Source organism: Garra rufa, chromosome 18 (genome assembly GCF_049309525.1).
Source record: "Garra rufa chromosome 18, GarRuf1.0, whole genome shotgun sequence".
Taxonomy (NCBI): Eukaryota; Metazoa; Chordata; class Actinopteri; order Cypriniformes; family Cyprinidae; genus Garra; species Garra rufa.
In genome coordinates this window covers 31,606,272-31,632,098 of record NC_133378.1, presented here as the reverse complement: position 1 = coordinate 31,632,098, position 25,827 = coordinate 31,606,272, and the positions used below count along the sequence as shown (strand labels likewise).

Genomic DNA, 25,827 nt, shown 5'->3' with positions numbered 1-25,827 from the left:
TGTAACCTTATACTGCAGCGAAGTAGTATAACGTAAGAAGGACTTACCACACAAGTTTTGATGCTTTAGTGCTGCTCAGGATCTGTAAATTATTCACCATCATCAGTGCACTCATCTCTCCTTACTCTGTTTATTTGGTAAGTGAAATCTTATGTACTGCAATGTAACAGGCTAGCGCTAGCATTAAGCTAACCATGTCCCTTCAGTAGCTCGCCTTATTTTACTGATGTACGGACGTTAATGATGATTGGGCTATGCAGATGTTGGGGGCGTAACTATTAACGATCGGGACTATTGTGTAATAGTCGGTGTTATGTTGGAATTGACCTATTTTTCGGTGGTCTTTTGCAAACACCAGAATTATATAAGAAGGAGGAAACGATGGTATTTGAGACTCATGGTATGTCATGTCCATGTACTAAACTGTTATTACTCAACTATGCCAAGGTAAACACAGTCTTCCATTCTATGGCACCTTTAAAGAGCCAGGATTTACAGTCATGGAAAATCCTGGATATGTGAGGTAGCCTAATTTGAGAAGCATGATTTCTAAAACTGAAAAAATCTAAATGAATACAAACCTTTAACTTCGCTGTCATTTTCATCATGAATATAATTAATCGTGTAGAAATGAGTAAAAAAACTACTTTCAATCCTTTTCCCCAATCCTCAGTCATGAGGTCTTTGATTGTTGTTGTGGACCCATGGTGTCAAAAAGGTTGAGAACCACTGCATTACAACATCTAACAGCAAAGTTCTCAACTACACACAAAGTTTTAGCATTACGTGTTTCCAGTCAAAACTAAAATGAGATTTAGAAACATTTTTGCCCGACACCATGTTGGAAAACATAATTAAAACAGCTCGTTTCTATTTATTACTACCTCTGGTAATGATAATCCGCAATTAAATGCTCTCCCCGTATGAAAAGTCCAGATAACGGTCTTACCAGACGGCTATTGATTAACCTGTGTCATATGAAAAACTGATTCAGGTTCATTTAATTTAATTTAATTTCAAGTTTTAGAGGCTATGTGACTGAAACTCACTATGAGTAACAGTTGTCGGATATTCTCAGACTCGTCTCTTGCATAAACCCGCACACTCACGGTGCATCTGTTGTGTCCTGCGGTGTGTGTTTATACTCCGTCATCCCCTCTAGGTTGGATGTGCTGCGTTGCCATCTGATATCTGGGCACAGCTTCCCTCCCGCTTTCCTCGTCTATTTACTCGTTTGCGTTTATTTAACACGTAGCTCCCGGCTACGCAATAAATTAGCACTTAATATTCAAACTGACTACCCAGAGTGCACGCCGCTGCGGTCGTCTGGGGAGGAGGAGAAGGAAGGGCCACTTGCTTCTCTCGTGCCGTTGCCATGAATAATTTCTCTGCCGGCGTTTCGCCTCTTATCTGAGCCCGATCCGACCACCGTGTCAGAGAGAGCCGATGTCATTTTCGAGCAGGGTCTCGAACGTGATATTGATGACATGAGGGAAAAGAGATTAGAGCAACAAGACAAATCTAGAGGAACTATTTGACAGAGGGTCGGGATTCGTTCGGCACCAGAGGGAGGGACGCAGGAATCAGCCCGGAACGGTCAAGTGCTCATGAGGTATAAAAATTTAATATGCTCATCTTCCTTTATTGAATGGTGGGTAAAGCGTACAGCTAGCACTCATAATCCTAACCGCCTTCAGGGGTCACCTGCCCCTAAATGATACCATTCTCCATCATCCATCATAGTTGCACCTTTTTTTTCTTTAAATGCTAAAGGAACATCGTTGCCTAGCAAGATAGCACGTGTACTTGTGGGAAAAGCAGGTTTAGGTTTAGTCCCAGTTCTATCTCCTCTCCCTCCAAAAATAATATCCTGTCCCATTTCAAAAGTAACAAAAAAAGTTTAAAAAAAAGAGAGAAAAGTTTGTGCTTGTGGGCTAGTGGTTATCACATTTGGCACTCATATGGGAAATAAAGGTTTAAATCCAGCTACAATCTTATTTCCTTTATCTATTCAAATTATTTCCTGACCTTCTAATCGTAAAGTCAATAAAAGTGAAAGAAAGTCCAAAAACAAACCTTATCTTTCAAACTAATTTTCTACTTCTCTTAAAGGCAGCTTAGACAACGGCCTAGTGTTTAGCACAGGTTTCAGACTTTTTGAGCCTTGGTGCTCTTACAGAAACTTATTCAACTTTTGCCAGATAATGTCTTAAAGGATTAGTTCACTTTCATAACAACAATGCACAGATAACGTACTCACCCCCTTGTCATTCAAGATCTTCATGTCTTTCTTTCCTCAGTCGTAATGAAATTGTGTTTCTTTGAGGAAAACATTTCAGGATTTCTCTCTTTATAATGGATATGGATGGCGCCCCGAAGTTTGAACTTCCAAAATGCAGCTTAAAAGCATCTTCAAAAGGCTCTAAACTATCCCAGTCTAGGAGGAAGGGTCTTATCTAGCGAAACGATCGGTTATTTTCTAAACAAATTGACAATTTATATACTTTTTAACCTCAAATGCTCGTTTTGTCTCATCTCTGCGCAGCTCATGCAAAGTGTGTGTGAGATTCAGGTAAATACAGTTAGGGTACGTCTAAAAACTCATATCTCGTTTATGTCTTCGATGTCAAAATAGTCTTATAATGTTGTTTTTGAGTTTCTTTGTGTGTTTACTTTGTAAACACTATGTTGGTACTTTTGCAGCGATCTAAGGCGATTTTGAAGTTAGGGAAGAAAACGAGATGGGACTTTTTAGACGTACCCTAACTGTATTTACCTGAATCTCACACACACTTTGCATGAGCTGCGCAGAGATGAGACAAAACGAGCATTTGAGGTTAAAAAGTATATGAATTGTCAATTTGTTTCGAAAATAACCGATCGTTTCGCTAGATAAGACCCTTCCTCCTCGACTGGGATAGTTTAGAGCCTTTTGAAGCTGCATTTAAACTGCATTTCGGAAGTTCAAACTTCGGGGCGCCATCCATTTCCATTATAAAGAGAGAAATCCTGAAATGTTTTCCTCAAAAAAACATAATTTCTTTACGACTGAGGAAAGAAAGACATGAACATCTTAGATGACAAGGGGGTGAGTACATTATCTGTGCATTGTTGTTATGAAAGTGAACTAATCCTTTAATTTCACTGTCCAAAACTGTGTCAAAATAAGCCCAAAATACAGACAATCCCATTCCTAAGATCATTAAAAGTGGCAAAAAAAATCCAAAAATAGAAACTCAACGTTGTTGTTTTGGTGCTCATGCAGAAAACGAAAGTTCAAATACATTCTCAATCCCATTTCCTCTCTACTCAAATAACTCTGGCCTCCATTTCCTAACTTTGCAGTCTATAAAACTGACAAAAGAAGTCCAAAAATAATTTTTCTCTTCCAAACTAATTTTCTAGCACTCCATCAGGCAGCCTGGACAAAGGAGTTGTGGCCTAGTGGCTAGCACACGTTTCAGACTTGGTGCTCATACACAAACACAGGTTTGAATGTAGACAAACTTTTTTGTCTTTTGCAAGATAATGTTTTTCATGTCCACAATGGTGTCAAATTAAGTCTAAAACAGAGACAAACTACCATTTCAAATTCTAATGTTAAAATAAAATGAGAAAATGACCAAAAACTGTAACTAAGCTTTGTTGTTTTGGTGCTCGTATAGGAAATAAAGGTTCAAATCGATTCCTAATCCCATTATCCATCCACTCAAATAGAAGTAGCACCCATTTCATAACTTTGCCGTCAATAAAAGTGACAAAAAAAAGTGCAAAAACAAACTCTCTTCCAAACTATTTATTTAATACTCAAAGAAGAAGCCTGGACCATTGTTAATTTTGACAGCAAATTTTGATTTAGTCTTAGTCATTGTCTTTAGACTAAAACGCCATGCCTTAGTTGACTAAGGTAGATTTAGTCAGCTAAAATCGAATGGGTTTAGTTACAAGAGCAAGTCAAGAGCAGTGAGTGATTTTCTGTCTTTATTTTTTGCTTGATTATTTAGTATGTTTACGTGAATACTCGTCAAAACGGACAATTCAACATCATTTTGTCTGTATTTCTTTATTCATGAGACTTGGGTGCATGTGTGCTGCGTGAGAGGCTCTGCTTCAGTGTATGTTCTAAATGAATCTCTTCCCAAATTGTCCTAACATTTTCATCTCGTTTCTATTCGTTGACGAAAATGTCAATAGATTTGTCATAGTTTTTGTCATTCAAAACAAGTTTTTTTTGTTTGTTTTTTCGCTATCATCTCATTATTCATCCATAAAATGAACACTAACCTGGACAAAGGAGTTGTGACCTACTGGCTAGCACACATTTCAGAATTGTTGAGTCTTGGTGCCAATACAGAAAACACAGGTTTGAATGCAGACAAACTTATTTGAATTTTGCCAGATCCAAGTCCAAAACAGTGTCAAAAGTCCAAAACACAGACAAACTTCCATTTCTAAGGTCAATAAATGTGGCAAAATGTCCAAAAATAGAAACTATATGTTGTTTTGGTGCGCATAAAGGAAATTATGGTTTAAATCCATTCCCAATCTCATTACCTCTCCACTCAATTAATTCCAGCCCCATTTCCATTCTAACTTTACAGTCAATAAAAGTCACAAAAAAGTCCAAAAACAAACTTTCTCTTCAAAGCAAATTTTCTAGTAGTCCATCAGGCATCCTGGACTAAGGAGCTGTGGTCCAGTGATTAGCACACATTACAGACTTGTTGAGCCTTGGTACTCATACACGAAACACAGGTTTGAATGAAGATAAACTTAATTCAACTGTCCGTAATGGTGTCAAAATAAGTCATAAACACAGACAAACTCTCATTTCCAAGGTCAAAAATGGCAAAATTTGTTGTTCTGGTGCTCATATGGGAAATGAAGTTTCAAATACATTCCCAATCTCATTTCCTCTCTACTCAAATACTCATCTATTTCCTTACTTTGCAGTCAATAAAACTAACAAAAAAAGTACAAAAACAAAGCTATTAAATACATTTTCTATCACTCCATAAAGCAGCCTGGACAAAGGAGTTTTGGCCTAGTGGTTTTAGCACACGTTTCAGACCTGTTGAGCCTTGGTGCTCATACAGGAAACACAGGTTTAAATGCAAACAAAGTTTTTTTTTTTTACTTTTGCAAGCCAATGTCTTTAATTTCACCATCCATAACAGTGTCAAAATAAGTGCAAAACACAGAAAAAAAAAACTCTAATTTCAAAATCTAAGGTCAATAAAAGTGACAAAATGTCCAAAAAGAAAAACTCAACTTAATTGTTTTGGTGCCCATATAGAAAATGAAGGTTCAAATCCATTCCCAATCCCATTTCCTTTCTAAATTTGCAGTTGAGAAGACTGACAAAAAAGTGCAAAAACAAACTCTCTTCCAAACTATTTTTTGTGCTGCAAACAAATGTTTCAATGCAGACAAACGCATCTTTTAAAGACTTTTACAAGATAATGTCCTTAATTTACTAAATATACAAAACAGTATAAAAAGTCCAAAACACAGACAAACTTCCATTTCTAGGTGGCAAAATGTCCAAAAATAGAAACTAAACGTTGTCGTTTTGGTGCTCATATAGAAAATTATGGTCCAAATCCATTCCCAATCCCATTTCCTCCCTCCTCAAATAATTCCAGCCCAATTTCTTTTCTAACTTGGTAGTAAAAGTGACAAAAAAGGTCCAAAAACAAACTTTCTCTTCCAAATAAAATGTCTAGTCTTCCTTAAGGCAGACTGTAAAAAGAGTTTGACCTACTGGCTAGCACACGTTTCATACTTGTTGAGCCTTGGTGCTCTTTAAACAGGTTTGAATGCAGTAAAAAATAGATCATTTTGAAATTAGTGTCCTTTTGATTTTGTATCTATAAAGGTAAAAAATTAGTCCAGACAGACAAACTTCTTTCATTTCAAATTCTGAAGACAATAAAATGAAACAAAAAAAAGTCCAAAAAGAGATAACCTCATCTTTTCAATTGCAATGATTAAAATAACTGTACAAAGTCAGAAATTTTGGCTAGCTGTTATCATATGTGCTCATATAAGAAATTAAGATTCAGATCCATCCCGATTTCATTTCCTCTTTGCTTAAAGGGACAGTTCACCCAAAAATTAAATTACTGTCATAAATTACTCATCCTCATGTTCGTTCATTTTCAGAACGCAAATTAAGATATTTCTGATAAAATCCCAGAGCTTTCTGACCCTGCATAGACAGCAACACAACTACCACATTCAAAGTCCAGAAACGTAGTAAGGACATCATTAAAATAGTCCATGTGACATCAGTGGTTCAACTGTAATGTTAGGAAGCAACAAGAATACTTTGTGTGTAGAAAAGTTGTATTTAACAATTTCTTCTCTTCTGTGTCAGTCTTCGATGCACATTCACAACAGTACCAACATCATTCCTTTGCTTGCAAACGCTTCTTTATTTCAGTTAATAAAGTCCAAAAAAACAGACTCGTTTTCTAGGTGCTTACACAGGAGCCTTGTTTTGTTCCAACACATAACTTTGTGGTCAATTAAAAGTCACAAAAAAGTAAAAAAGTTCAAAATAACAATTTCTTCGTATTTTCGTCACAAACCTTGGCATTTTGAGGTTAACATGAAAACAAGAAAACCATTCTCAACTGACACAAAGACGCTTACCAGAAAAACCTGTGACACACTCAAAAAAAAAAGCTCTTTTCCGCCAGACAGAGTGATAAGTAAACACTTACAAACACAGAGACAACACAAGACCTAATCCTGCACCTAATTCCCTCTTATCCCAGACTCCTGCTCCAACAGCGACGCTAGAACGGAAGAAACGGTGCAGGGAGCACGGGATAAAATCTATCCACTCCACCTGCCTGCCGCGGGCCCCGCTGGCAATTACCTGAGCTCTGGCCTGACTTGAGCTCAGAGAGCGCGGGAGTCTTAATGGCTTTGCATGCAGGAAGATGTCAGGCCTGAGATTACAATTACTGATAGGACTCTGCTACCAGACCGACTCTCTTCTCTCTCTCCCGCCGCACCGGATTACTCACACTGAGCTTCTCTGATAAACTGCATGGCGAGGGGAGATGAAAAGTAGGTAAATAAATAAACGAAGGAATGAATTGTTCACAAGGTGCGGCGTGTGCTTAATGTTATCTTCTGTTGGAGGTTGAGAGGGAAATGTTGATGTCTGTGATGAGGCATGTTATGAGGCTGGAGTTTCACAGCCTTGATGAAGAGATAAAGCTTTCATTTACAATGGAAATCACTACTTGCATTTAATACATGCACATGAATAAACAAATAAATGAATAGATAAAGAACTGTAGTTTTAATAAAAATCCTTCCTATTCAATATTATGTATATATTATATGCATATGAGACCCTGGACCACAAAACCAGTCATAAGTAGCACGGGTATACTTGTAGCAATAGCCAAAAATACAATTTTATTTATTAAAAATCCTTAGGATATTATGTAAAGATCATGTTCCATGAATATATTTTGTAAATTTCTTACTGTAAATATCAAAACTTTTTTGATTAGCAATATGCATTGCTAAGAACTTCATTTGGACAACTTTAAAGGCGATTTTCTCAATATTTAGATTTTTTTTGCACCCTCAGATTACAGATTTTCAAATAGTTGTATCTCGGCCAAATATTGTCCTATCCTAACAAACCTTACAAATGGAATCAATTATTCAGCTTTCAGATGATGTATAATTTAAACTATTGATGTTAAAAAAAAGTATGACAAATGCAAAGATATGAATGTACTGAATATATTTTAAAATGCAATTTATGTCTTTGATTTCAAAGCTGATTTTTTAGCATCATTAATCAAGTCACATGATCCTTCAGAAATCATTCTAATATTCTGATTTACTGCTTAAAAAACATGTATTATTATTACTATTATGTATGACTGTTTTTGTGCTCCAGGGAAACATATCATATATGTGACCCTGGACCACAAAACCAGTCATAAGGTTAAATTTTACAAAACTGAGATATATACATCATATGAAAGCTCAATAAATAAGCTTTCTGTTGATGTATGGTTTGTTAGGATAGGACAACATTTGGCCGAGATACATCTATTTGAAAATCTGGAATCTGAGGGTGCAAAAAAAATCAAAATACTGAGAAAATCACCTTTAAAGTTGTCCAAATTAAGTTCTTAACAATGCATATTACTAATCAAAAATTACATTTTGATAGGTTTACAGTAGGAATTTTACAAAAAATCTTAATGTAACATGATCTTTACTTAATTTCCTAATGATTTTTGACATAAAAGAAAAATCAATAATTTTGACCCATACTATGTACTTTTGGCTATTGCTACAAATATACCCCAGCGACTTAAGACTGGTTTTGTGGTCCAGGGTCACATATAGAAAGAGAATACAAAGGATTTTTAGGGAAACTACAGTGTTTATTTTTCAATTTCTAAATTTTCCTGAATGATATTAAATTGATGATATTTAGTGCAACAAACCTTTCTCATCAACGCAAAAAAATGTTTTTTTTTTTTATATTTTTAGGGAAGCTGTGGTGATGACTCAAAAGTTTAACTGATCTGCATTCATTTGAAATAAATCTATTTGAAATTTCCTAACATTTTAAATGTCTATACTGTCACTTTTGATTAATTTTTCCTTGTTAAATAAAAGTATCCATTTTCCTTTTTTTTTTTTATCTTACTTAGTCCAAACCTTTCAATTGTGGTGTATCACGGTTTCACAAAAATATGCAAGTATAAAATAAGCAATATAACTATTTTCAACACTGATAATAAGAAATGTTTCTTTGGCATAAAATCAGCATGTTATAATTTTTGAATAAAAGTATAAATTTTCCTTTTTTTGTAACCTTACTTAGTCCAAACCTTTTAAAGCTAGTGTATCACAGTTTTCACAAAAATATGCAAGTATAAAATAAGCAACATAACTATTTTCAACACTGATAATAAGAAATGTTTCTTAAAGGAACACTCCACTTTTTTTGGAAATAGGCTCATTCTCCAACTCCCCCCGAGTTAATAAGTTGAGTTTTACCGTTTTGAAATCCATTCAGCCGTTCTCCTGTTCTGGCGATATCACTTTTAGCATAGCTTAGCATAGATCATTGAATCCTATTAGACCAATAGCATCACGTTCAAAAATGACCAACGAGTTTCCATATTTGTCCTATTTAAAACTTGACTCTTCTGTAGTTATATCGTGTACTAAGACCGGTGGAAATGCAAAGCTGCGAGTTTCTAGGCTGATAAGATTAGGAACTACACTCCCATTCCGGCGTAATAGTCAAGGAAGTTTGCTGCCGTAATATGGCAGAAGCAGGAGCAGTAATACCACGCAGCACATGTGCAAATGCTAAACTAGCTGGGAAGTGGGAACTCATTTCTGATAATACTCCGCCTGCTTCGGCCATATTACGGCAGCAAACTTCCTTGATTACGCCGGAATGGAAGTGTAGTTCCTAATCTTATCAGCCTAGAAACTCGCAGCTTTGCATTTCCACCGGTCTTAGTACACAATATAACTACAGAAGAGTCAAGTTTTAAATACAACAAATATGGAAACTCGTTGGTCGATGCTATTGGTCTAATAGGATTCAATGATCTATGCTAAGCTATGCTAAAAGTGATATCGCCAGAACAGGAGAACGGCTGAATGGATTTCAAAACGGTAAAAATCAACTTATTAACTCGGGGGGAGTTGGAGAATGAGCCTATTTCCAAAAAAAGTGGAATGTTCCTTTAAGCATCAAATCAGCATATTATAAAGACTTTTAAAAGATCATGTGACATTGAAGCCTAGAGTAATGATACAGAAGTTTAGCTTTGCCATCACAGGAATGAGCTACATTTTAAAAAATATTAAAACAGAAAACATTTGTTTTAAACTGTAAAAATATTTCACATTTGAATCACATTTGAACACCTGACAGCTATAATTCTGCCTTGCTTCAATTTACTCTCATAAGCTAAAACAACACCATTGACTACTATTCCAAATTGAAATACTGTAATAATGTACCAGAAACATTTTACAATACCAATTAGCACTGAAGACCTCTTGGGCGTTGTATTAAGATTTGGCAGACATTGAAACACTGATAATTTGTTAAAGAGTTATTCCGCCATCTAGTGTCTAACAACTGAATTTACACTATATGCACTGAATCATCTTTAAGGATAAACCAGCACTTAAAGATACCAAAGAAATGCTGATCAGAAATATGTTTAAATGTTTAAATGTATAAATGATGATCTCGTATTGTAAAAGAATCACTGCACAGGTTGATTATACTGAACAACAGGAAGTGAGTCCCCACAGCCTCCATTCACACACAAGTGTGAAGCTTTGTGCAATGATGTCACACCATCGCAGGTACACTCAAAAACCAGATTTAAAAAACATCACTCATCTGAGGCAAAATCAGATAGGAGAGGTTGGAAAAGGATCAGAGTCCTTATCGGAGAGAGATACGCCAGGCATAGAAGCACTCCGATTATTTTAGCATCTCTCATGCATAAGTAACAACTGAGCTAGAGGAGCAGGCGGGCAGCTCGGCGGCGAGCGTGAAGCGGTGTTAATGAGACGAGCTTTTTAATGGAACTGTGGAAAGAGAGTGCCAAATGCAAATGCAACTTATCACCTCTCCCCGCCAACAGGCCAGGGAACGGCATTAATGCGTTTAAGAGCAAAGAAATTACCCACAGTTCTCTCCTCTCGCTCCCTTTATCCTCCTCTCTCTGTGTTATTTTTTATTAATCTTGTGAAGTCTTGTCATGTACAGTGAGAGCTCATGGAGGGCATCCGCACAGGCCCTGGCAGATGGATGGAGGAAGTAAGGCAAGAGATGAACAGACAGTGAATGGTGCATTTCACAGAAAGAGTGTTCCTGTAGTCTGAGTGCGAGCGCAGGGGCGGAGGTGACACATTACTGCATTTTAATACATTTGTACTGTCCTCTTTCTGGAAGACAATATCTTAGAGAACAGCAATTCTTTGGGAAGCAGTTATCAAATATTAAATGTAAAAACAGCAACGAAAGTACTACAAGTGGGAGCTTACAGGTGTAAGTGAAACAAAAATGTTACAAAAGGGAAAAGAACAAAGAGATTCACGCTGACTAAATTTTTTTTTAAAATATGACAAATGCACTGATACGCTGAGAGTGAGTCAAAAAGTTTTGTTTTTCTTTCAAAGTAAGCCTCTTCTGCTCACCAAACCTGCATTTATTTGATCCAAAGTGCAGCAAAAACAGTAACATTTTGAAATATTTTTGCTATTTAAAATAACTGTTTTCTATTTGAATATATATTATAAAATGAAATTTATTCCTGTGATTTCAAAGCTGATTTTTTAAGCTTCATTACTCCTCTAACATTCTGATTTGCTGCTCAAAAACATGTATTATTAGTATTATGTTGAAAACAGTATAATAAGTATAAATTCTTCAGGTTTCTTAGATGAATAAAAAGTACTTTGCTGGCTTCTTTAAAAAACATTAAAATCTGACTATTCAAAAACGTTTGACTGGTAGTGTACACAGAGAGCAAAAGAAAAACTGATGGAGGAACAAAATGGAATAAAAATGAAAAACACTCACACTAAGAGAAAAAAAATGTTTGATGAAAAAAAAAAGTAAGATGAATCACAAATCGCAAAGGTGTTCACAAAGAGAGTAAAACAAATCAGTGAGACAAAACAGAGCAAAGAAGCAAAAGTAACAAACATGTCACAAATGCAAAACTATTTAAACCTATACCAATACCAAACTATATTGTTGAAATCTAAATTGTGCGAATAGGTTTTACCTTACCTTAACTTACTGGTCACATGACAATTATGTAAACAATTATTTTTAGTAATTTTTTATGTAACATTTTTATGCTTTTGTTAATTACTATATTAGTACATTAAATGTCATTACTTACTCTTTTTTTGCACAAAGATAACGACTTTATTCAACAATTTCTTGTCTTCCATGTCAGTTCATCAGTTACACGAAGATGCATCCGACAGAGAACATTGGACAGATTGCCAATATGTTTGTGCAGTATCTTAAAAAGGATATGCACTAACAGGTGTAGTTTCTTTTTTTTTTTTTGGAATTCTTAAGGTCATATTTATTGTTTTCAAGTTTCAAGCATTGCTTTGAGTGCAATCAAATTTGAACTCTTTTAAATGTCTTTGTATATTCTTTAATGTGTGTGATCCTTGATATGAACTTAAGAGTAATAGTTCACCCAGGGATGAATTGTTAAATAAAGCTGTTGTTTTCGTTTTCTTTGTGTACAAAAAGTATTCGTAGCTTCATAACATTAGGATTAAACCACTGATGTCAGATGGGTTATTTTACAATGTCCTTACTACCTTTCTGGGTCTTGAATGTGTCAGTTGTGTTGCTGTCTATGCAGGGTTAGAAAGCTCTCAGATTCCATGAAACATCTTAATTTGTGTTCTAAAGATGAACAAATGTCTTACGGGTTTGGAACGACTTTATGGTGAGTAAATAATGACAATTTTCATTTTTGGATGAACTACCCCTTTAATTTATGAACCCCCTACAGTTCAAACTCATTGGGAAACCCTGCCACAGTGTTCACAGGAATACGAAGTTTCGATTTTTAAGTAAATGTTTTGTTCAGTGTGAAACAGGGCTCATATTCAATTGTTCATAACCTGGGACTATTACACTGTGACTCTTCATAAATAAACCACTTCAAATGTGTACACAACACTGACTCAAACAAGCAGGAAGAACAGATGCAACTCCACCAATAGCAAACCTGAAAATCCCCTTTCAAATGCCTGGTGTTCAATCATACACTACAACACAGCAACAGACAACACGTAAAATACTGTATGCACAACTCAAATAACACTACCGGCATTCAACTCAACTTCACTTTGGAACAGATGCAGAGTAAAAATGTGACCCTGGACCACAAAATCAGTCGTAAGTCACACGGGTATATTTGTAGCAATAGCCAACAATACATTGTATGGGACAAAATTATTGTTTTTTTTCTTTTATGCCAAAAATCATTAGGATATTAAGTAAAGATCATGTTCCATGAAGATATTTTGTACATTTCCTACAATAAATATATCAAAACTTAATTTTTGATTAGTAACATGCATTGCTAAGAACTTCATTTGGACAACTTTAAAGGTGTTTTTCTCATTATTTTGATTTTTCGCACCCTCAGATTTTCAAATAGTTGTTTCTCAGCCAAATATTCTCCTATCCTAAAAAAACATACATCAGTAGAAAGAGTATTTATTTATTTATCTTTCAGATGATCCATTTCATAAAAAAATACCTTTATGACTGTTTTTGTGGTCCAGGATCCCAAATACCAAATCAGGGTGTATTTATGCTGTCATCATGTTCTGGCACACACTTCTAATATTTATTACGGTAACACTTTCATATCGATATTTGAACATCCTTTCGCATGAAACCGATAGCAAAGGATCAATTCCTCCTCAGATGGCTGAGCGGATATCTCACCATGACTCATGTTTAACAAAAGAGGTCTCCAATGATCAGGACATTATTGATAATCATGAATATTTAGAGACACAGACCTTGATGTTGTGCTCTGAAACGCACCAGCAGAACAGAGAGGAGTTGCCATGTCACAGCTTCATTCTGATTAATGATAAGACTTCCCATTACATCTACATCACATAGAGACTGGTATCATGGAGAGACACTGTGTGCATCTTACAATCCACATACAGAGGGTGTAAAACAGAGGTTCTGCACTGATGGTTTGCAGGTTTGTACTTTTAAGACTATTACTAACTGAGAAATAAATCTGTGCTAAATGTGAATAATAAAATGTCACCGACCATATACATTTAAGGTCAAAAGTTTACATACACCTTGCAGAATCTGCAATAGGAAATTATTTTTACAAAAGATTGTTTACACATAGTCCACAAGAGAAAACAATAGTTGAATTTATAAAAGTGACTCTGTTCAAAGGTTTACATACTCTTGATTCCTAATACTGTGTTGTTACCTGAATAGCTGTGATTTTTGTTGTTGTTGTTGTTTTTAGTAATAATTGTTCATGAGTTTCCTTAGTTTGTCATGAACAGTTGAACTGCCTGCTATTCTTCAGAAAAATCCTTCAGGTCCTACAAATTTTTGGTTTTTAGCATTTTTGTGTATTTGAACCCTTTCCACAATGACTGTATGATTTAGAGATCCATCTTTTCACACTGAGGACAACTGAGGGACTCATATGCAACTATTACAGAAGGTTCGAACACTCACTGATGCTCCAGAAAGGAAACACGATGCATTAAGAGCCAGGGGTGTTAACTTTTGAACAGAATGAAGATGTGTACATTTGTGTTATTTTGCCTAAATATTTTTTTTTTTTAGTAGGGCCCTTCAGAAGCTACAGAATATCTTGTTTCCTAGAACACAAATTAAAGGTTGTATCAGCGATTTCTAGCCTAAAACATAAGTGTCAATTTCAGCTTACCTTTCTTCAGGATCCGCTCGCTGCCTGCCCCATAAATTGTCTGTGAAAAAACCGCGTCTCTCTGGTCAGCCTAGGGTCCGAGATATGCCAAAAAAACAATCGGCACTACCAACCTTTCCACACAAAAACAAACAGTGTTCCAACCAATCAGCGTCAGGGATTTGGTGTTGTGGACTTTCGCTCCGCCTCCCTCACATCCCTGCACCAGTAGGAAAGTCCACAACACCAAACCCCTGACGCTGATTGGTTGGAACACTGTTTGGTTATTTGTGGTGTGTTGATAGCGCCGATTGTTTTTTTTGGCATATCTCGGACCCTAGGCTGACCAGAGAGACGCGGTTTTTTCACAGACAATTTATGGGGCAGGCAGCGAGCGGATCGTGATGAAAGGTAAGCTGAAATCGACACTTTATGTTTTAGGCTAGAAATCGCTGATACAACCTTTAAGTTAAATTTACCCTGATCTTCAAATTCAAAAAAATTTCACTCCCTTAATGCATCGTTTTTCCTTCTGAAGCATCAGTAAGTGTTTGAACCTTCTGTAATAGTTGCATATGAGTCACTCAGTTGTCCTCAGTGTCAAAAGATGGATCTCAAAATCATACAGTTATAGTTGGAAAGGGTTCATATACACAAAAATGCTGGAAAAAAAAATTGTGGGACCTAAAGGATTTTTCTGAAGAACGTTGGGCAGTTTAAGTGTTCAGGACAAACAAGGGACTCATGAACAACTATCACTAAACAAAAAAAAACACAGCTGTGGATCATTCAGGTACCAACACAGTATTAAGAATCAAGTGTATGTAAACTTTTGATCAGGGTCATTTTTATAAAAAAAAAATTTCTTGTGGACTATATGTAAACGTATTTTATGTGAAACATCTTATTCAGGTCAGTACTACATAAGAAATAACACACATTTTGTATGATTCTGTAAGGCGTATGTAACATTTAACCTCAACTGCTTCAGAAGCATGGCTGAATAAATGCACTTTTCAACTTTTAAACATGGCGTTGTTGAACAAAGTCAATATTTTTGTTTTCTTTGCACACAAAAAGTATTCTCGTAGCCCAATAACATTACAATTGAATCACTGATGTCCCATGGACTATTTTAAAAATGTCCTTACTACCTTTCTGGGCCTTGAACATGTCAGCTGCGTTGCTGTCTATGCAGGGTAAGAAAGACCTCAGATTTCATCAAAAATATCTTAATTTATGTTCCGAAGATGAACAAAGCTCTTGTGGGTTTAGAACGACATGAGGATGAGTAATTAATGACAGGATTTTAATTTTTTCGGAAAACTCTCTCATTAATGCCTTTAACTTTTTAGTTTAGTTTAGTCTAACTTTAATGTGTTTAAGTTGAAAGGCTAAAAAAATTACTTATACTTAATATTTCTTTTCTTTTTTTGTTTCAGTTTAAGTATATAAATAATACATGTCAAATACAAAATTTGGTAGTAAAGCAAAACCAGCTGAGAACCACTAGTGTAAAATCCATACAGAACTCCACACAAACATCTGAATCACAGCTGAGGCTTGTGGTGACATCTGGCCATGTTCACACATCTGCTAATAAGACACTGAGGTTGAGGGAGAGAGAGATGTTCAGGGATGAATAGGAGGATTGAGCCATAATTACCTTCACAACCTGCCTCCACACACACATCGACACACACGTTTACTCTTCAAAGCTTCAGCCCAGGGGAAGCTTTTCTATTAAGTGTCCAGAACATGTCAGAGCTCAGATAAGACACACCAATACGACGTACCACAGGATCCTCGGGCATGGGCCGTCATGTACAACATCACACACACACTTCTTCAATCCAGTGTCTACAAGACGACGACATATACGATGTGTATGTCGTATAGACTAGATAAGGTGGCCCCTCCAGGCCCAAAAATGAAGGGACACAATCCTAAAAGGACCCGAATAAGTGGATGAGAGAAAGTGGAAGATGGGACAAAGGAAAAGACTGAGTGGAATTCAAAGAAGCCAATTTCACCCGTGTCAAGAGTAGAGGTCGACCGATCTATCGGTTTTGCCGATTAATCGGCACCGATAGTTGATTGGCCGAGCTATCGGTTATCGGCAAAAACGCTTGCCGATAGTTTTTCCGGGTTGTGTTCTTTGCTGAAGCGCTCATGCTCTGCTGTCTTAGAGTAGAGGTTAAGCCCCAGACCAATGTTTAATGTCAGGATTGTTACCTTGTATTTGTATTGATTTATAGTCATATTTTTAGCCAGCAAAGTTGTTGATTTAAAGACCTGATGTGACAAAGCAAACTGTGTTCATTCAGCAGACAGAATCCTGCCGAGTCACAGCGCGCCATAGTTTTACATTAGATCATATGTTAATGTTCATAAAGACTGGGCTGGAAGATTGAGTATTGGGCATTTCAGCAAAATATTTGTATTTCTGTAGCGCTAATAATGTCTGTATGCTTCATATAGAACTATAATTTATGTTTTAGCCTTTTCTTCAGCATAGGCTTGCATCTTGTTACGCACTTTATTTCACAATGCCATTTTCCTGTTCTTATTTGATTTTAATAACTGATCAACAAAAATATATATTAAAAATTAAGATAAAAATTATACAAAACGAAATTCGTTTGAGGAGGGATTTTCCACAAATAAAAACGTCAGAAGTGGTCAAAAACTCTGACCCTCTCCAATTCTCCCGCGGTATTTTCGTCCAATTCATACCACGTCCGACATTTACAAATAACACAAACTTCTTTCGTAATTAATATATTAAACTGAAACAAAACACAAACAAATAATATTTAAACATAAATGTGAAACAGAAAATAAATTGTTTCTGAAATGGCTGCAATTAACGATATAGATCGCACTTTCACTTTCCGTTTAATCTGTCTAACCTTTGCTGTTTTTTTTTATCTTTCTGGAGGTAAACATTTGCCCATTTGGTGATTAAATAAACTGTTTTAGATTTCTGCTTGAACTACACGCGACGCGTCTTGTGTGAGAGAGAGAGATAACTGCGAGTTGTCCGCGCAACGCAGCACTGCACTATTGTCCGGTTGAGCTTGTGTTTTTCCCGCACATGGCACGTGTGTGCGCCAGAAACGCGTCAGGCTTCGTTGCACAGAATTTAAACTGTGAGCTACGTGTGCATTGTTTGACAGTGTGAGCTTTCAATCGCAGTGTTTTACTTTAGATATGCCTTAATTTCTGCTGTTTGTAATGCAGTACTGTTAGATGCACTAAACTGGCGCACTGACGGACTTTCACTTTCTCTTTGTGTTTGTTCGTCTTAAAAAGCTTGTTTGCAGATGAGGTTAAATGCACATGGATTTTCGAATACTTTCGATGTACACACAGTCAGTTATGTTTTCAGAGCAGGACAAAGCATCTGATACATCGAAATAAATCTGTGCATTCGTTTGAATGCAGCCGGTTAAAGCAGCGACGGTCTGTGATCTCATTAGTAATAATCAAGCGAAAAAGAAAAAACAATAACTATTTTCTGTTAACTTGTCGACACTTAAAGAACGATTATTTTAAATAAGTAAATGTTAAAAAAAGTAGCCTGCTTATATATATATATATATAAAAAAGGAAATTTTGCACAAAATAAATGTTATAGCCTAAAAAATGTTGCCATGTGCATTGAAAACTGAGAATGTGACGCATGGTTATATTTAGTTGATATTGAAAATCGTAATTAAATTGAATCTTAATTTTAAGATGGCAAATATAAACAAAAAGCATAGAACCTGCAATTTTACATATTGTTAAAATGTAAAGATGACAATGAGTCCATTTGTAGCATCAACTAAGATTAATGAAAGCTGTAGAATAGAGGTGTTGTTCCTTGTTATAGTGTGTTAATTTCAACATTTACTGATATTTTATTAACATTATCGAACTATGAAATAACTTTAATGATGAATATATTATAAATAATATTTTTATTCATTTACAAAGTATGGTTTAGTATTATTTTTATTTTTTTTTTAAATAGTACATCACTATTTTAAATGCTGTCCAGTATTCATTTTCAAAAACAATCGGTTAGTTAATCGGTATCGGCCAGTGTGGTCCAACCTAGCTATCGGTATCGGTAAAAACCAATATCGGTCGACCTCTAGTCAAGAGAGCAGTAGCGTGTTTCTCCGACAGGGACTTGACCAGGCAGAGTGTGTCTCCCCTGCGGGACTTCATTTAAAAGAAAAACTTTCAAACTGGGCAAATAAGGGAGATAAGAATACAAGTTATTAATTTTTTTGTTCTTTTTTTAAATTATATTTATTTATTGCGAAATTGTGAACTATGTTTGAACACAGATTAATGTTTGATAAAGCTAGGAAAGCAAAAAGCCACTAAAGGCTATGCGTTGAAGTGATTTTAAAACTTCATTTAAATAGTTAAAGTAATATAGTAATATTATATGTGTGTATATATATATATATAATATTATAACTAAATATCATATTTTTTCCATTTAACACTGCCCTTTAGAAGCTACAGAAGATACTTGCATGTCTCCCAGAAGACAAAATAAGTTACATTTACCCTGATCTTCAAATTTCAAAAGTTTTCACCCCCCAGCTGTTGCCATCATTTTATAAAAGTAAAATGGCGCATTAATATTGCATGTGGGGTTACGGGTGTCCTTTTTCCATTTCAGTCATTCAAATGGTTGCGAAAGAGAATCAAAATTTAGAGTAAGCTGTTGCTACTTAAATTAAAATACGCTAATAAAACACATCCGGACAAGGAAGATTTGTAAAGAAAGTCTTTAGAAAACGTAACAAATAAAGAAAAGGTATATTAAAATTAATGCATATGCAATATATTGGTAATTTCATATTGCCATCAAAATCGTAAAAAAAATATATATATATATATTTATTTTTTTCCTTGTCCTCCAAGGCTGCAATTATTTGATCAAAAAACAGTAATATTGTGAAATAATAAAATACCTGTTTTCTATTCTAATACATTTAAAAAATTAAATTTACTGTAGACCCCTATGAAATGCATTTTATTTTTCCCAGATTCCATTTATTTTTTCCAAATTCTGTTTTAATTTTTTGTCTAATTAATTAATTTAATTAAATCATGAAACTTAAACAATTTAACAGGAATTTATTAAAAGTTTAACAAAAAAATAATTTTAATGGCTTTATTAAATTTTAATTCATGTAATTATCAAAAGCATCTCTATTTAGCTGATTTTTTTTTTTTTTTATATATATATTTATTATTTATTATTATTTTGTGTCCTTTTTTCAGAAATACTGTGTTGTGCATTTACATGTTTCTGGTTAATAAATTCTGGTAAATTGTTCTTTAAAATAATGTTGCAATAATAATTTTAAGTAGTCGTAGTACTAACATTACATTATATATTAAAATCACCCCCTACGTTCCGGGGCTATTGTGTTTTCCAGTCAGGCAACCAAAATGTTTCACTGCCATTGTATAAGATTTTTCTGCATCTGAACTGTAAATCATGTCGTTTTATGGCTTAATATGTTACCGTACATTGTCCAACTCCACTCATACTGTTTATTTTACTTGTGCAGCTCTTAAAAAAAGGGTCATTAATTGATTTTTGAAAATTCTGCAGATACCCTGTAAATACTGATATAAAATTTCTTCATTAATATTTTTGTATTGAAAATATTTTTGATTGACATTTTGACATGATTTTCTATATTTTAAAAAAAAGGGTTTTTTTTATTTGGGCTAGTTCAATTAATTTTCGGGCTACGAAAATCTGAAGAGTACCTGCCCAAAGGGCTACCAGAGATTTTAAAATTTTTTTTTTTCATTGCGGGAAAAGATAGGGAAAATGTTTCTCTCTTTCACTTTCTAATGTCACTTTTGATCAATTTAATTCACACTTTCTGAATTGAATTCAATTATTTTTTAAACCCTACTGGTAATGTATACTTACTAACAGTAAAAAACATGATTATTTTATTTTATTATTATAAAAACATGGCATTACCATGGTACACACAAAAAAGTATCATCACGGTGCCATAAGACAAATTCACAATGATTATTAAATAAATAAATCATAATATGATTGCTTTCCCAGCTGCCCTGAAATTAAAGTCCTTACAAGGCACAATGACTGACAAAGGAAAAAACCTAACATTATGTATAGTATTTACATTGCATGTCTCAGGGTGGAGTCATGTGTCCTTACACTTCTGTCCTAAAGTATTGTGCTGTGCTGAAGTGTTTGCAGAAGAGTCTCACCAGCTGTTTGGCTCTCTCAGACTCCTGCCGCGTATGTACTCGCTCTCTCTGCACCGCTCGAGTGATGTCCTGCCGCGCTGCCTCTCTCTCTTTGCGCGCAATGCGAGCCAACTCCTCCTGTATAATGGCCTGCTGCTGCTCATACCTGTGCAAGCACACACACAGCTTCATTTACAGCTTCTGTTGCCAAGCCATTCAATAACTGCAGTTCTCTATCCGACCACAGAGAGTCAGAGTTCTGTCCTCTGCTCTTAAACTTGCTTGACTCACTTAAACTGTATGATTCACACTTGAACAGCATCCAGGAAAAATTGAGACCTCTTCTACTCTTAAGGTCTCTTCCCTTGTGAGACCTACAGTGTTCAATATTCATGTCATGTCTTATCAATATACATATTATTAGATTAAAAGCATAATTGGGAAAAATGCATGATAAAATGGTTGGAAATGTTGAAAAGTGATTTAGCAAGAGCTAGAAACTAAGGGTGTCATGTGGATCTGTGTTTTGGAATAACATTAGAGGCGTCTAACTGACTGGATCAATTGACTCAGCTCAAAATGCCGCCATGTTGAGTGATTTAAAAATTTTATAAAAAGAAGTTTTTAAGTCCTTAATCCTGTCTTTAAGTGCGATGCCTAATACTAAACTAGAGCATGGGTTTTAATAAATATTTAAGTTCGAAAGGCATTAATATATGTTTGTGTACAGCAACCATTTTAGATTTAAATTGGTATAGTCCACCAAAAATATAATTTAGAATATTATTTGGAACATATTTAGCTCTGTTAAATTGCTTTTTCTTTTTTTTTCTTTTTTTTCCTTTTAGATTCAAATTGGTATACTATCCCAAAATTGTAGTATTTGGAAAATATTTAGTTTCTATTTAATTGTATTTTTGTTCTACCCACTATTGTACTGTATTGTTAGATCTATTATTTATGTTATTATTAATTTCATCCGATTTCTTTTAGATTTAAATTGGTAAATTATACAAAAAAAATATAGTATTTGGAAAATATTTAGTTTCAATTTAATTGCATTTTTGTTCTTCCCACTACTGTACTGTATTGTAAGATGCATTAGTTATTATATTATTTATTTCATCCAATTTCATTTAGATTTAAATTGGTATACTATCTCAAAATAATAGTATGTGGACTATTATTTGGAAAACATTTAGTTTCCATGTCATTGCATTTTTTTGTTCTACTCACTATATTCAATTTCATCCAATTTATTTAGATTTAAACTGGTAAACTATACCAAAACTGTAGTATTTGGTATATTATTTAGAAAACATTTAGTTTCTATTAAATTGCATTATTTTGTTGTTGTTGTTCTACTCACCACTGTACTGTATTGTAAGATGTATTGTTTATTTTATTATTAATTATTTCCAATTTCTTTCAGATTTTAATTGGTATACTATACCAAAATTATAGCATTTGGAATATTATTTGTAAAATATTTAGTTTTTTATTAAATTGCTTTTTTTCTACTCACTATTGTAGTGTACTGTTAGATGCATTTTTTATTTTATTAATAAAAAGACAAATATAATATTAATTCATTTTAATCTAATTGTGTGTTTATTTTAATACAATTGTATTATTTATTTTCAATTTACAGTAAAAACTAAATAATACCTCTGAATTTATCTATTTATTATTTATTAATTTCCACACTGTTTTTTTTTTTTTCTAAACTTATCCACAGACCCAATGAGGGTCCTCGGGCACCAGTTTGAAAACCCTGGACTACAGTACCTTTTCCTGAGCTCCTCTTTAGTATCAGGATAAGTGGTCCTGGTCTGTGATTTTGGAGGTTGTGGGTCAGATGCGCTGGACGTTTGAGTTTGCTGGCCTGCAAAAATTACAACACATTACAAATATCTCACTAACTGCATCTTATAAGCACAATAGGCATATAAACTACAAATAATGAAAAAAATATACATCATACCTAAGTTTTCTTTATCGTTGACAGGTTGTCTTGGATCAGCACTGACATTTCTCATGCGCTGTAGGACGTCTTCAGACAGCTAAAGACAAAAAAGGTAGAGAAGTTACACAGATGTCCTCAAACAAACATATAGTTTATTAAGGGTGCACTTATTTCATTAAAAATTTCCCACCATTAGAAACCAGCAAATGGCAATATGCTAAAAACCAATTTGCAATATAAAAAATATATACACTACTGTGACGCATTGCTGCCACACACTTATTATTTTTTCATCTTTTCTCTTAATAACGAGATGCTATGTAGTTAAAACAACAAAATATATATATATATATATATATATATATATATATATACACCATTTTTATTGAAACATTTTTACATTTTTTGATAACATCTCGTTATTACGAGAAAAGATGTTGTTTTAACTACATAACATCTCGTTTTTACAAGAAAAGATGTCATTTTGACGAGAAAACATCTCGGTATTACGAGAAAAGAAAAAAACTGTTATTTTAAAGAAATAGCATCTTATTTTTACGAGAAAAAAACGCAGTTTTAATGAGAAAACGTGGTGTTATTATGGAAAAAAGATGTCGCTTTAATGAGATAATTATTTAATTTTAACAATATAACATCTCATTATGAGAAAAGATGACATTTTAACTACATAACATCACATTACGAGAAAAGATGTTGCTTTAACAAGATAATTATGTCATTTTAACGACATAACATATGGTTATTACAGAAAAGATGCCACTTTAACAAGATAATTGTCATTTTTACAAAATATTTTATTATCATGAGAAAAGATAACATTTTAATGATACATCTCATTATTACGAGAAAAGATGTTGCTTCACCAAGATAATTGTCATTTTTAACAACATAACATCTCGTTATTATGAGACAAGATGTATTTTAACAATATTAAAAGAACAATTACAAAAGAAGACATTTTAACGAGATGATTGTCATTTTAACGTCATTATTATGAGAAAAGATGTAATTTTAACGACATAACATCGTTATTACTAGAAAAGATGTTGCTCTAACAAGATAAATGTCATTTTAACGACAACTTCTCGTTATTACGAGAAAAGATGAAGCTTTAACGAGATAATTGTCATTTTAACGACATAACATCTCATTATTATCAGAAAAGATGCTGCTTTAACAAGTTAATTGTCATTTTAACAACATATCTCATTATTATGAGAAAAGATGACATTTTAACGATATATCTCATTATTACGAGAAAAGATGTTGCTTTACCAAGATAATTGTCATTATTTAACGAGATAATTTTGTAATTTTAACGACATAACATCTTGTTATTATGATAAAACTAGACATTTCAAGGAGATAATTATGTAATTTTAACAACATAACATCTCATTTTTATGAGAAAAGATGTCATTTTAACAACATATCTCGTTATTACGAGAAAAGATGTCATTTTAACAACATATCTTGTTATTACGAGAAAAGATGTTGCTTTACCGAGATAATTGTCATTTTAACAACATAACATCTCGTTATTATAATAAAAGAAGACATTTTAACAAGATAATTATGTAATTTGAATGACATAACATCTCATTTTTATGAGAAAAGATGTCATTTTAACTACATGACATCTCATTATTATAATAAAAGAAGACAATTTAACAAGATAATTGTCTTTTTAACTACATAGCATCTCGTTATTATGAGAAAAGATGACATTTTAACAATATATCTCGTTATTACGAGAAAACATGTAATTTTAACAATCTTGTTATTGTGAGAAAAGATGTTGCTTTACCGAGATAATTGTCATTTTAACGACATAATATCTTGTTATTATGATAAAAGTAGACATTTTAAGGAGATAATTATGTAATTTTAACAACATAACATCTCATTATTATGAGAGATGTCATTTTAATAACGAAAAAAGATGTTGCTTTAACAAGATAATTATGTCATTTTAACGACATAACATCTCGTTACTGAGAAATTATGTAACTTTAACGAGATAATTATGTCATTTTAATGACATAACATCTCTTTATTATGAGAAAATATGTCATAATGGCATACCATCTCGTTATTACAACATAATTGTTTGGGGAAAAGGCTAATATGTGATTGACAGCAATGGGTCACCGTAATACACACAGAAAATTAGCTTAATCATACTTTCTAGAGAAACACTGATTGGTAAAATGCAAACTTTAATAATAAACAATAAGACTTGTTTTGCCCAAGACAGTGTTTCTTCAAATGACCTAATGATTGAATCTGGGGCTTAAGTCACGGAACGAATCTTTGAGTGACCGAACTAAAGAAGATTCGACTCATTAGAAGAATCAAACTCTCCAGTATTACAAGTATTACAAGATTACCAACGCCCCGACAGGACTAAACACATGTCCTTAGTTTCATTTACACTTCTGCACACCTGAGGGACCACTAGATTAGTAGTAAGTTTCACTTCGACACAACCTTCAAACCTTGAGGAAGACACGACTGTCATAAACCTGAACCCATCTGTCAATCATGTTCAGTCTACAGACTTCAAAACTCCATATTTAGATTTTGTGCAATGACCGACATACGAAACAACATTGAGCCGTTCATTAAAGGACATTCGGTTAACCTGACGGCAGATTCAAGCAACAAAGTCCCACAGAACCAAACATTATCGTATTGTAAACTAGTATGATTGGTAGGTGCCAGGTGGTAGAAATGGGATGTTGGGTTACCTTCACTCCACGCAGAATCCTCACCCTGTCATCATCATCTAGGCCGAAAGAAACTCTCCTGGTCGTGCTTTCTCCGGATCCCATCGCGTTTTACTACAGCTCCGTTAGTGGATCTCTAATAAAAGATAGATACTTTTACTCTTTAACTGAAACGAACACAAATTATTCCGTAAACACGCCGATATGTTTGACAGATTTTCATCTTACCGTTGAAAAGTCGGTGTTTGTAAGGGGCAGTATCCTGAAACATCATTGGCCAACGACAGTGCAATAAGCCAATAGAATTTTAGGATATATCTGCGACTGGAGTAAAGCCTTCTGGGAGTTGCAGTCAATAAGGCGTAGCCCT

At 34.2% G+C, this 25,827-nt stretch overlaps 1 protein-coding gene across 1 annotated transcript in view; it reads right to left on the bottom strand.

Moving 5' to 3' along the window:
• The window catches only part of chchd6a (coiled-coil-helix-coiled-coil-helix domain containing 6a), a 73,586-nt gene extending 47,860 nt beyond the window's left edge, over nucleotides 1-25,726 (bottom strand). The window contains exons 1-5 of the mRNA XM_073822713.1: nucleotides 25,686-25,726; nucleotides 25,479-25,593; nucleotides 22,726-22,804; nucleotides 22,530-22,626; nucleotides 20,763-20,907 (exon numbers count right to left, since the gene is read on the bottom strand). Coding sequence (XP_073678814.1) covers nucleotides 20,763-20,907; nucleotides 22,530-22,626; nucleotides 22,726-22,804; nucleotides 25,479-25,562 — 405 coding nt within the window. The 5' untranslated portion in view covers nucleotides 25,563-25,593; nucleotides 25,686-25,726. The remainder of the gene's footprint in view (nucleotides 1-20,762; nucleotides 20,908-22,529; nucleotides 22,627-22,725; nucleotides 22,805-25,478; nucleotides 25,594-25,685) is intronic.
• Nucleotides 25,727-25,827: the final 101 nt, after the last annotated feature.